This window comes from Aethalodelphis obliquidens, unplaced genomic scaffold, assembly GCF_003676395.1.
Source record: "Aethalodelphis obliquidens isolate GAN/ISIS:26980383/991018 unplaced genomic scaffold, ASM367639v1 scaffold83, whole genome shotgun sequence".
Lineage (NCBI taxonomy): Eukaryota > Metazoa > Chordata > Mammalia > Artiodactyla > Delphinidae > Aethalodelphis > Aethalodelphis obliquidens.
The window spans coordinates 3215617-3228241 of NW_020838027.1; the positions used below are offsets into that span (position 1 = coordinate 3215617).

At 53.4% G+C, this 12625-nt stretch overlaps 1 protein-coding gene across 2 annotated transcripts in view; it reads left to right on the forward strand.

Annotated features, from left to right (window-relative positions):
• The window catches only part of TSPAN9 (tetraspanin 9), a 180168-nt gene that overhangs the window by 63154 nt on the left and 104389 nt on the right, over nt 1-12625 (forward strand). The window contains exon 1 of one of the 2 annotated variants that reach the window (XM_027093126.1): nt 11557-11792. The exons of the other annotated variant lie outside the window; for it this stretch is intronic. Within the exon in view, the coding sequence (XP_026948927.1) occupies nt 11684-11792 (109 nt within the window). The 5' untranslated portion in view covers nt 11557-11683. Of the gene's footprint in view, nt 1-11556; nt 11793-12625 lie in introns of those variants that run through there. 2 annotated transcript variants of the gene reach the window in all.

Here is a 12625-nt window from a genome sequence, read left to right on the forward strand (position 1 = left end):
GGCAGGCGGACTCTCAACCACCGTGCTACCAGGGCAGCCCCTGCAGGTAGACTTTTGCATTCTGTTTGCTTTAATATTCTCCCACAAGCTACATAATCATCACAATTAGACTTTTAAATGGCTACATAGTAGTCATTGAGTTTTTATCAATTTTTCCATTGTTGGAAATTTAGTTTGTTCGGGTTTTAACAGATCTAAATAATAATGCATTAATACTACTTCTAAATAAAACTGCATTAATATGCATAGGTATGTTAATATTGTATGTGTGTCTATGTGTGTGTGTGTGTGTGTGTGTGTCTGTCCTTCCTTTCTCTCTGTCTTTCTTCACTCTGTCTCTCCTTTCCTTCTCCCTTTCTTTCTCCGCCTTTTGTATTATTTCTCAGGACGAGTCGCGCAGCCAGGCACTCTTTCCTAGAGTAATGGGGGAGCTCGTTCTGGGTTGTGAAGTGCCGACCAGAAGTCAGGTGCCCGAGGGCAGCCACAGGACTCAGATCTTCGTCTAAGCGTGTGGCCTTGGGCAGTGAGTTAGGAGGCAGAGTCCCTGTTTTAAAGGCTTGTTGTTGGAGCCACTGGCCAGGGTGCATAGGTTTCCACTGTGTGTGTTTAACTGTTTGAGCGATCCGTTAGGGCACTGCCTCACCTGACCCCATTCACAGCAAGAGAAGTAGATCCAGGGCTCACCCTCAGGGAGCTCATGGTCTGAAGCGAGCACAGTGCACCTTCGATTACGTCAGCCGAGCTGGACACAGAGCTGCAGACTCAGGTGCGTGAGACAGGCCACGCCCCGTTTGGGGATGCACCTGCTGTTCAGGGCCTGCCGACTGCTGCCACACCAGAAATAGCCTGGTGTTGCTGGAGCCTCCATTCTCCAAGGGAAGCTCGAACCCCTGATTTGGGGGTAAAACCTCCTGAGCTTTATCTGTTGGCAACTAGTTTAAAATATTTAAAACATGATGCAGACGGAACGGAATGTATCTGTGGTTAGGGTGCTGGTTTGTGGCCCCTGCTTTCTGTGTTGTGTCTGGGCCGTTTGTTACGCTGGGCACCTTGCAGGGATACCAGGAGCATAAAGCTATAACATGACCACAAATCATGGGGAGGGCAGCAACTTGCACACAGAACACAACACAGGAAGCATCTTGTGATCGGTGACACGCGTGAGACAGAGACACGCCGTTCTGAACGTGCCTGGCGGGGACGACAGTCCTGTCCTGAGGGGGTAGGCGGTCGTCCTGAGGAGGCCGCTCCTGGGGTTAGAACTAACCGAGCTGTCTTGAAGGACATATTCTCTGTACACTGTCTGGTGTGTGATGAGACGGAGATGTCTGTCTGTCTGTCTGTCTTGAGCAAGAGACCACATCTTCGCTTCCAGGCCCCTGGTCGGCCGCAGAGTGGGCACTGGGGATCGGACCAGGTGGATTCTCGGGGACCCCCCGCCCCTGCATTTCCCAGCTGGGCAGGGAGGACTTGTCAGCGGGTGTTCTCTGCAGGCAGATTGCTGGCCCCAGCCCCGCTGAGAGCCTCAGGGACCACAGAGGGGTTCTGCGTGAGGTGCTTTGAACTCCTCAGGAAGGAGAAGGGCTTGAAGACGCCGCATCGTCCCTGCTTTCCCCAGATGACAGCCCTGACGTACGAGCCTAGTGATACTTAAGAAATACGACTTGCTGGGGAAATAAACACCCTGTGTTATTCATCATTTATTGAAAAAACAAAGCTTCCCTCAGCTGGGAGGTTTCAGATCACTGACAGTGTCAGGTCCAGTTTTCCTGTATTAATAGCAGGTCGGTGTCCTTCCCACTGTGTCGGGAGCTCTCGATGTGTCTGGGTGCTCCTCTGTCGGGGGTGACCCCCAGGAGGACGAGAGTCAGGCTGTGGATTTGGTGGCTGGGCCCAGAGCCTGCTGTGGACCCAGTGCTTGGCACTGTGCCGGGACTCTGCACCCTCTCACATGATGCCCCCCAGGACGGGGTCGGGGACAGTAGTCAGGAATGGGTGCTGATGGAGATGCCCGCCATCTCCGGAGAGGACAGACTCCTGGAGTTTGGAATCGGGGTGAGATGGGTTTTGCTTCTAAGAGTCCCGTGGAATCCAGGGACCAAGAGCATGACAAGGACGTGACTGTGGGTCAGCAGTGGAGCGAGGGCTGGACCAGCTGGGAGCGCTTTCTGGAGCCCCAGTTGAGGGGGGGTGTAGCTGATTGATGGGTTCCAGGGGATGGGTTCCAGGACCCCCAGAGACACCAAAATCTGCAGATGCTCGAGTCCCTCATACAGAATGGCGTAGTATTTGCATATAACCTATGCACATCTTCCCGTATACTTTTTTTCCCCACATACTTTAAATCAGCTCTAGGTTACTTATAATGCTTGATACAATGTCAATGTTATGTAAATCATTGCCGGCGTACGGCAAATTCAAGTTTTGCTTTTTGGAACTTTCTGGAGTTCTTTCTTGAATATTTTTGGCTCGCAGTTGACTGAATCCTGCAGATACTGAAGGCCGATGGTGTTGATAAAGGCTATACGCTGCAGTATTGGTGCGAGTTCTCCCCACTGAGCCTCACAGCAAGCAGGTGAGGGAGGGGAGAGCAGGGTTATTTCCACTCAATTCACATCGGTGTGGTATAGTTTAAGAATGTGGGTTTTGAAGCTGGTCGACTAGTTTTCTGACCTTGATTAACGATTTAACCTCTGGACCTCTGTTTCTCCATCTGTGAAATGAGGAGACTAATACTTCCCTCATAGGGTGCTTTGTAGAGGCTAAACACCTAAACTCGTCCCTGGCACAGAGTAGACTCTGAATAACTAATAGTAGTTGCAGATGTCATTGGTGTGGACCAAGAAGTGGAGGTCTGGAGAGGTCTTGTCTTCTCAAGGTTGCAGAGCTGGTGAGGGAGCAGCCAGGACTTGAACCAAGGTCTTCCGGCCTCTTACGCCGTGTCCTCCGGTCCTCTGAGTCCCCGGCCCTTCCTTCCCCATCCCTGATGAGATGGAGGCTTGGTAGACGTCGGCAGGCAGGCCCCGCGCCGTCCAGGCTGCCTTGATGCCTGAATTGTAAGTTACGGGCTGTGTCCCTGCTTGGCTCTGATTATAGGGTGCTGACAGAGCAGCGCACCCGGATGAAAACGATGAACAGAAACGTACCGGGGCTTTTGTTCACCAAGCAACTCCATTGTGTCTCTCTCCCCTTCCCCTCTCCTCCCTTTACCTCCTAAAAAAATAAAAGAAATGGAAAAGATGAAGGGCTGTCAGCACCGGATCACAACACGGGCTCCAGGAGTTGGCGGCTTTTCAGTGCCTGCAGAGAGTCCCCTCACCTTCTTGCTTTCCTGAGTTTAATTAAGATAAATCTGAGAGCGCCCCTAGAAGCAGGAGCGTCCCAGTCTGGCTCCCCTTGGGTCTTTCCTTCGGCCCTCTTCGAACCCTCCTCCCCCATCCTGTGAATGCCTCATGCAAGGGCTCGTGAGGCGGGCCCCAGCCGTCCTCTGGCCGTGGGTGAGCCCCCTTCCCCTAGCCCGGCTCAGGTGATGTCCCACCCCTGCCCCAGAACCTTCCGCAGCTCTGTCACCAGCTCAGGTCTGTGCTTCTGAGCATAGCATGCAGGGCTGTCCGGAAGCTGACCTCAGCATACCTTTGCTGGATGTCCCCGCTGCTCCTGGTACAAAGCACACGCTTCCACCGCTCTGCAGTTGGCTGTTTCCTGAGCAGGTCTGGAAATTACCTGCCTTTGGTCACGCAGTTCCTTTGGCTGGTAAAGCCCTCAGCCCCGTGGAATCAGGGCCATGTTTCAAGGATTAGCTGATGTGCCAACTCTTCTGGAAACGACCTCTTTCTCAGGAACATGCCCCTGTTTCACCTGGCACACAACAGACATGGAATGAATGTCGAACTCACTCATGGACTCCGCAGGTCTCTTCCAGGGCCTCCTCGGAGCTTTGCTGTCCATCCCCTTTTCCCACAAGCCGTGGAGCGTGTTTACTCCTTGACTGCACATGATCTAACTTCTTGGGCATTTTTCTTTTTAAGTTTAAAGTTTTCGTACTTTCCCCATCGTTGTTCAATTTACGAGTCCCGGAGGCTAGGACGGCAGGAGGGTTTGGTGGAACGAGCCCTAGACTTGGGGCAGGAGCCGTGTGTTCTGTTGCCCGCTCGGCCTCTGACCAGCTGGGATTCAGGGCAAGTAGCTCCCCTTCTCTGGGACCCAGTTCCCCATTTGTAAAACAAGGGGTTGGATTAGCCGGTCTCTAGGCTTTGTGGTGAGATTTTTTTTTTTTTTTTTGCGGTACGAGGGCCTCTCACTGTTGTGGCCTCTCCCGCTGCGGAGCACAGGCTCTGGACGCGCAGGCCCAGCGGCCATGGCTCACCGGCCCAGCCGCTCCGCGGCATGTGGGATCCTCCCGGACCGGGGCACGAACCCGTGTCCCCTGCATCGGCAGGCGGACTCTCAACCACTGCGCCACCAGGGAAGCCCGTGGTGGGATTTTTAAAGATACTTCTATTGAGATACAATTCACGTACCATAAAACTCTCCCGTTGTTTTGGACTGCGCTGTGGCCCTTCCAAGTTCTTACGTCAAAGTCCTAACCTCTTGGACCTCAAAATGTGACTGTATTTGGAAATAGGATCTTTAAAGAGGTAACTAAGTTTAAGGAGGTCATGAGCCAATACAGTTGGCGTCCTTTGAAAGGCGATTGGGACACAGACACACACAGAGGAAGGACCATGTGAAGACAGGGAGAAGACGGCCATCTACAAGCCAAGGAGAGGGGCCTCAGAATGAACCCGAACCTGCCACCACCTTGGTCTTGTATTTCTAGGCTCCAGAATTTCTGTTGTTTAAGCCACCCAGCCTGTAGTACTTGGTTATTGCTGCATGAACAAAGTAACCCAACCGTTTCATGTACAGCTCAGTGGTTTAGTATGTTCACAGTTGTTTAACCATGACCACTATCTATTTTTGAGCATTTTATCACCCCCTAAAGAGCGCCCATTTCTCCCCAGCCCTTACTCCACCCCCAGCCCTGGGTGACCACTAATCGATGTTCTATCTCTATGGACTTGTCTATTCTGGACATTTCTTATAAGTGGGGTCTTTTGTGACTGGCTTCTTTTGCTTAGCATGATGGTTCAGGGTTCATCCACGTTGCAGCGTGTAGCGGTGCTCCATTCCTCTTTACTGCTCAACGAAGTTTCATGGTGTGTGTATGCCACATTTCGTTTATCCATTCGTCACTTGATGGATATTTGCGTCATTCCATTTTTTTGGCTGTTATGAATAATGCCACGGTGAACATTTGTGTGCGAGCTCCTGTGAGGACATGTTATCATTTCTCGTGGTTATGTACCTTGGAGAGGAATTGCTGGGTCATGTGGTAACTCTAGGTCTAACTTTTTTGCGGAACCACCATACTGTTATCCACAGTGGCTGCACCATGTTACGTTCCCACCAGCAGCACACAGAGGATTCTAGTTTCTCCACACCGTTGTCAACACTTGTTATTGTCTTTTTGTAGCCCTCCTAGTGGGTGTGAAATGGTATCTCATTGTGGTTTTGGTTTGCATTTCTCTGAGGACTAATAATGTTGAGCATCTGTTCATGTACTTATTTGCCATTTGTATAGAAATATCTATTAATATACTGTCTATTTTTAAAATGAGTTGTCTTTTAATTACTGAGTTGTAGGAGTCCTTTATATATATCCCCTTATCAGATATATGATCTGCAAATATTTTCTCATATTCTAAGCGTTGTCTTTTCATTTTCATTTTCTGGGTGGTATCATCTGCAGCATAAAAGTTTATAACACTGATGAAGCCCAGGTTATCTAATTGTTCTTGTATTACTTTTGCTTTTGGTGTCATATCTAAGAAACCATTGCCTAACCCAAGATTTACTCCTATGTTTTCTTCTAAGAGTTTTATGGTTTTAGCTCTTCCATGTATAGCCATGATGCCTTTTGAGTTAGCTTTTGTATGTGGTGTGAGGTAGGGGTCCAGCTTCATTGTGTGTGTGGGGGTTTGTGGATGTCCAGCACAGTTTGTTGAAATGGATGGGATCTTAAGGTTCATTTGGGGCAGCCTGCCATCTGGGGAGTGTGGAGACCGGCCCAGGGAAAATGCTCTGGGCACCAGCACCCACATGCAGCCTCCAGCCCCTGCTGGACAATCTTTTTTTTTTTTTTTGGCTGTGCTGTGTGGCATGCAGGATCCTAGTTCCCCGACCAGGGATTGAACCCGCGCCCCCTGCAGTGGAAGCACAGAGTCTTAACCACTGGACCTCCGGGAAAGTCCTGGACAGTCTTTTGTGTTGAGATTTTATCATTCTTTGTGTGTTTAACTTGCTCTTAACAACTTCCAGAATAGTGTTGTGCGCAGCTGGGTGCTAAATCATTGATTCTGTGATGGTGGAGGCTGGGGGCTGCCATCATAGCAAGGTTGTCCTTGCCTCATGAGACCCACTGGAACCAACAGCAGAGGAGTCATCAGCTTGCTTCTACCGGAGTCCAGGTGATGGGACCCTGGCAGGCCCGTCCTCAAGCTGGGAAGGAGATGACAGTGACAACTGAGACCAGAGGTGATGGATGTTTGGTGAAAAAAAGAAAGAGGGCATTTTCAGCTCTTTGGCTCCTTTAATCCAACTCTGCATTCAGGCCAGGCAAGGACCATTTTCTTCCCCCTCAACACTTGTTTCAGCAGCTCTTATAGGTCCCCCGGGTGGATTTAAGGGGAGTTAGTGAGACAAGTTGTGGTTATACCAGACTCTAGGCTATGTGTCCCCCCTTTCTCCCCAGGCCTCCCGGGCCAAGGCTCAAAGCTCCATCTCCCCCACCGTGAGAGTTGGGTCAGACGGCCAGGTGCTGGGCAGCCTGCTGGGTGGAGGGCAGTGGGTCCCTCAGAGGGCTCAGGGCTTCTCCTTCCTCCCACTGTTGACAGACTGGGACGGGGAGGCGAATCTCTCCAGCAGACCCCCAACTCTCTTTCCCAGGCTCTTCCCATCCTCTTCCATGGTCCCTGCTGGGGTCACGCAGACCCCTCCCGGGCTCGTTTGTCCTGCTCACCTCGCGTCTGCGGCACGGCGAGCTGCCTGGTGCTACAGACAGTTGTTGGATGAGCAGATGGGTGAACGCGTGCTTTTCCACCTGGATCGCAAGCTATCCTCTCCCTCCTTCCCCATCGCCCTTTGGCGTCTCTGTTCAGAGTCCGGGTTGAAGACCTTGTCCATAAAGCCCTGCCACCCCTTCTTGCCCCCTTGTTGGATATGATGATCTCTTCCCTTCCGAGCCTTCCCTTCTTTATGTTTCTACCTCTGTTTTGCCACTTGCCACACTCTGTCCTGTGGTAAAATAGTTGCTTGTACGTCTTCACCCCGGAAGTGGAACACAGGGCGTGGCGTGGGGGCCGTGCTTTCTCATTCTGTATTTTCCTGCGTGTCCGCTCGTTCCCTCTCCGCCACACCCAGCGCGGGGTTTTGCAGAGTTTGCCACTCAACAGTCTGCTCAAGTCACAGTGTCTGGGCCTCGGGTTACTGGGGCTGGGCCTTGCCCCCCAGGCTCCTGTCCTGCCTGCGGATTCATGCTGCCCCGAGGATTTTTCCGGGCCTCACATCCTGGAGGAGGAAGGATTTGCGGAAGACAGACGGCGGCATGCGTGCGTGGGTAGGAAGGTTGGGTAGGAAGCCACACCGTTCCTTGCACACAGTGGGTGTTTCACGCACGTTTGTCCCATAGATAAATAGTGGGCACTTGGTAATGAAGAGTCGATTTGACACACAAGCAGAGTTTTCTGCATTTGGAACACAGCGATGCCTCAGGTCCCTGAAACGCTAGTATTCTGCGGTTCCCTTGCCTGGGGAGGGGGCCCTCGTCACCACGCGGCCTGGCCGTGGAGGGGTCGGATTAACCTCCGGGGTCAGCAGGCTTGCAGAGCTCAGGAAATGCCTCTCTGTGATCCGAATTTGGTCCAGAGACAGGTGGTGGAGCCCAGAGGAGGGGGAGTTCGCCGGCCGCTCCAGGGCCGGGGAAAGGGAACCCCAGCTCAGCTGCCCTTCCTTCTGATGGACTGAAGGTCTTCAGGCCGGGTCCTCAGTGTGGTTAGATCTTGGCAGAGGAGCTGAACCCCGTGAGTTAAGTACTTGGCCCCCATCCCGTGGTTCACCCTCGGCTGGTGGGGAAGGAGAGCTGACCGTGGTGCGTTGGCTGGGGGTCCAGGTCCACCCGCCCTCTGTTCAGGGGACTTCCTTCAGGTGTAATTCCCTGGGCAGACCTGCCCTTCTGAGTCTCATCGTGGCCCCAGGAAGTGACTTCTTTTGAGCTGTGTTCCCCCTGCTCCCTTGGGTGCTGAGGGAGCCCAGAAACATTCCAAGCGCATCAGTTCCTGTGTCTGCAAAGCAGGGCGAGGGGCACAGAGCGGGTGTCCCCCGTCGTGCGGAGGGAGACACCGAGGCCCTGGGGGGAGGGACCTGCAATACTGTGGTTGTGCAGGCGGCGGAGGTGGGCAGGAGCCTCGGGCGGAAGCTCTCGAGGCTGCGGACCTTCGTGGATCTGTTCGTGTACTTGCGAGGTGCCCGGGAGATTGGCCACCGTGCAGAGGTTTTATTTATGAGGACGCCTCGAATCCCCGTCCTGCTGCCTGCGTGAATCTGTGACCATCACTGGTGCTGTCCAGCTCCCGGGGGCGTCTTAAGTCTCCCAAGTAATCCGTGTTTGAAGGCAGCCTGATGCAGAGGACGGTCCTCAAGGAGGGGGTCAGCTCGGGGCTCAGACCGGGCTCGGCTTCTCCCAGGCGCGGGAGGGTCTCACGCCAGGAAGCGAAGGGCCGGGCTTGGGAGTCAGTGATGTCTGCGCCTGTGTTACCCTCAGGACGCTCTGATTTGGTCACTTGTCTTACAGCAGATGCAGTCATTTGGCATTCATGCCTCCTCTCGATTAAAATGGTTGAAATAAGGATCTCACGTGAGCAAGACACAGAATTTTAATAATATTCAAGTAGTGTTAAGTCTAATGTATATTGCCATTTTTTTCATTAACTTCAATTTAGTGGACATTTACATTTTAATTTGTAATATGCTTAGTTCTTGAAAGCAGTCACCCTGTCGTCTTTAAACAAATGCTGCATATTTTTTACTTTTCATTAATTTGAGAATGATTTCTTATTACTGATTAATGAGGTTTTTTTACTAAGAATAGGATCAAAGCATCATACTGTCTAGAGCTGGAGGGTTCCTTAGAGATCATCTCGCAGCCTTCATTTTGGAGATGGAAAAACACTAGGTTATTACATGTGCTCGCACACGATCAGCGACTCCTTTTCCACGAGCAGCTTTGTCCTTCCAGTATGAAAGGGCTGCAGGGCTGCATAAGTGGAGAGAAATGGGAAAATTCCTAACTTCTGATTGAAGTATAACTTACATATACAAAGAGGTAGCGTTCAGAGGACCTTTATAAAGTGACCAGAGCCCAGATCAAGAAACCGAACATTACTAGCCCTCCCGAGCCCCCTTTCTGCCCCTCCAGCCGCTACCCTGGTCGGTGTAACCGCTGTCCTGACATCTGATAGCACAGAATAGTTTTGAACTTGGCATCGCTGGGATCGTACAGTATGTGCTCCTTTGTGTCTGACTCCTTTTCGTCAACGTTTTCCCTCCGGATTTTGGTTATTTTTAAGTCGTACTTCTATGCATCTTCTTTTCATCGAAACCCATTTCTATTGGTTTATAGCAAAGATCGGAACTGCTGGGACGTGGAATATGGGTAAATTCCAATTCTGTAGACGTGACCACTTTTCGAAAGTGGTGGTTTTGACCTTTGCTCCCAGCAGCGGTGTGTGAGGGTTCTGGAGGGCCCGTGTCTGTGCCAGCGTGTGATGTTCTCTGTTGTTTTTGTTTTAGCCTTCTGGGGGGTGTGTAGTGGTATCTCACTGCAGCTTTTTTTTTTTTTTTTTTTGCTGTACGCGGGCCTCTCCCGTTGCGGAGCACAGGCTCCGGACGCGCAGGCTCAGCGGCCATGGCTCACGGGCCCAGCCGCTCTGCGGCATGCGGGATCTTCCCGGACCGGGGCACGAACGTGCGTCCCCTGCATCGGCAGGCGGACTCTCAACCACTGCGCCACCAGGGAAGCCCTCACTGCAGCTTCTATTTGATTTCTCTGATGACCGGTGACACTGAGACCTAGAAATGGGGTTTTGAGCACAGACTGGGGTTTTTAGCTCTTCCATCATCAAGGAAGTTACTCTCTGCCAGCCAAGGAGGACCCAGAGAGAAGAAGACATATTTCAGGGATGATAAGTAAACATAGAGCTCCAAGTTTAGAATAGAAACGGCTGCAAGTGCCTTGAGGCTAGGGCTGTGGCTTGTGTCCTTTGGCACCTGCCTCCCCTTTGGTGGTGAGGATAATGCTCGGTGAAGACAGGGGACGGCAGAGACTCAAGGTTCAGCTGGAGAGGCACAATGGGGGGTGCTGCGGGGGGGTGGGTTACAGAGCCCGGGTTGGGCTGGATTCAAGGTGTGTACAGGCCTCTCAGATGCGGCTCTTGCTCTGCCAGCTGCTGGCTAAGCGCTGTGAGCACAGCCCCCCGTGGTCCCTCTGCAAGCTTGGGATGGCAGGAGCTGGGAGCTGTGGGCGACAGATGTGGACCTTCACCTGGAATGCAGGGGCCAAGGCGGTGGGTCTCCTCCAGGGTCCTTGGCCGGCACAGGGGCTGGGAGTACCTTACGCTGGACCTGCAGAGTCCCTGTCTGGGGCAGTGTGCTTGCTGGGCCCATCCTCTGGCTCCTTTGGGAGCTCTAGGCCTGATTCTGCAGGGTCAGGCTGAGGACAGATGCCCTGGGAGGGAGTAAAGTCGGCACCGGCTGCAGGTCTTTGTTGATGAAGGCGCGGCCGGGGTGATTCCCGGTGTAGGGCCTTGGGCAGCCCCCAGGCTACAGGGGAAGAGCAGCCCCGGGGCAGCCATCTGTCAGAAATAATGCACCAGAACTTACTGTAGAAGCTCAGATGCCACACACCTTTTAGCTCAGCTCCCTGCGAGGGGCCCTGCAACTGTCCTCAGCAAAAACTGTCCTCTCTTCTTTATCATCAGAAAAATCTCGTCTCTCTCTGCTACACCAACTCCTTCCACATGCTTCAAACCTTCTGGTTGATGAGGCCTTCGTGAACTTGCCTCTCTGCCCTCTCTTCTTTATGCCTCCTTCACTTCAAAACCAAGAGGGGGGGCAGCACGCGTGTGTCCCCAGTGCATGCGCGCCAGGTGCTCTGGGGGCGCCAAGTGCTCGGGGGCGCTGGGTGGGCAAACCTCCGACCCCCCCGAAGTTGCCCAGCGTGTAGCATGAAGAGCAGGGTGTGTGGACACTAGTAATGCGTGCGGGACCGGGTGTGAGAGTAACGAGGACTGGGGGGGGGTCCCGGCAGAGGCGTGTACTCACTTCGTGCCTCTTCCCCACCCCCGCCCATCCCCCTGCCTCCCGGTCCCTTTCCGTCTGGGAAGCATTATTACTCACTCATGACGCCTGCATCCCGTCTCTCTGCGGACAGATGTCTCCAGAGAGGTTGGAGGGATCGGGGAAGAACAGGGTGTGGGTGGGGAGGATTGGGTGAATCTCAGCTCCTCTCCCAGGCCCCCCGTCCCTCGGGAAGCCAAGGCAACCTCCCCCCACCGCCCCCGCCGTCAGCAAAGCACCCGAGGAGCAAATGACTGGATGGGAGGTGGTGCGTGGCCACCCGCCCGCCCCCTCTCTGGCTGGCACCGGACTGGCGTGCGGATGTATAAGCTCAGGTTTGGACCTGACTCAGGAGGAAGGTAGGAGAAATTCAAGGGGGTGATCTCATGTGGCATTAAATGGAGCCAGGAACACGAGGGGTGGGTACCTGCGTCTTCCGTCATTCCCTCCTCGGCCCAGATCCGGTGACAGTACTCTCCACGGAGGCTAGTCAGCGGACGCCGGCTGCCCTGTCACCCACTCATGGGTCTCATGCCCGTTGGAGCATCGGACAGGGGCGCAGGCCCTTCACCCTCGCTGCGTTCTCTCTGTAAAGCGCTCTGCCCTCCCCATAGGGAGCAGAAGGCGCTCCGTCCGTTCCGGGGGTTTGGGATGGGCTGTCGGGAAGGCTTATTGGCCCTGGGGCTCTCTGAGGACGTGGTGGAGGCACGGGGAGGACTCAACTCCAGGGCGTCGGGGCAGACAGAGGGAGTGCGTAGGGTCTGGCTGAAAGACCTCTGGCCTCGAAATGAGCAGCTCTGATTTCTAGATCTGGTTCAGATATTAATTAGTTTGGTGTCCTTGGAAAGGTCCCCTGGCCCCTACGTTTTAGTTTCCGCACACGTCAAATGATGATATGCATGCCTGCCCTCCTACCACCCAGGGTCGTGAGAAGGACCATGTGTGTTAGCCATGTGACCGCCTGGGAGAAGTGCAGTGCAGAAGTCCTGTGACGTCACTGCTGATAACAAGTGCTGTTGTCGTTACACTCAGGCCGCAGGTATCTAGGTATTGATGGGGTCGTGAGCAGTTGCAGCTGGAAGGGCTGTGGATCCTCGGGCCGAGGTCAGGCAATTCAGAGCTGGGTGTTGGTGAGGTCCTCCCAAGTCCCCGAGCTCATTGGAGGGGCTGGAGCATGGCGGTGAGCCTGGAG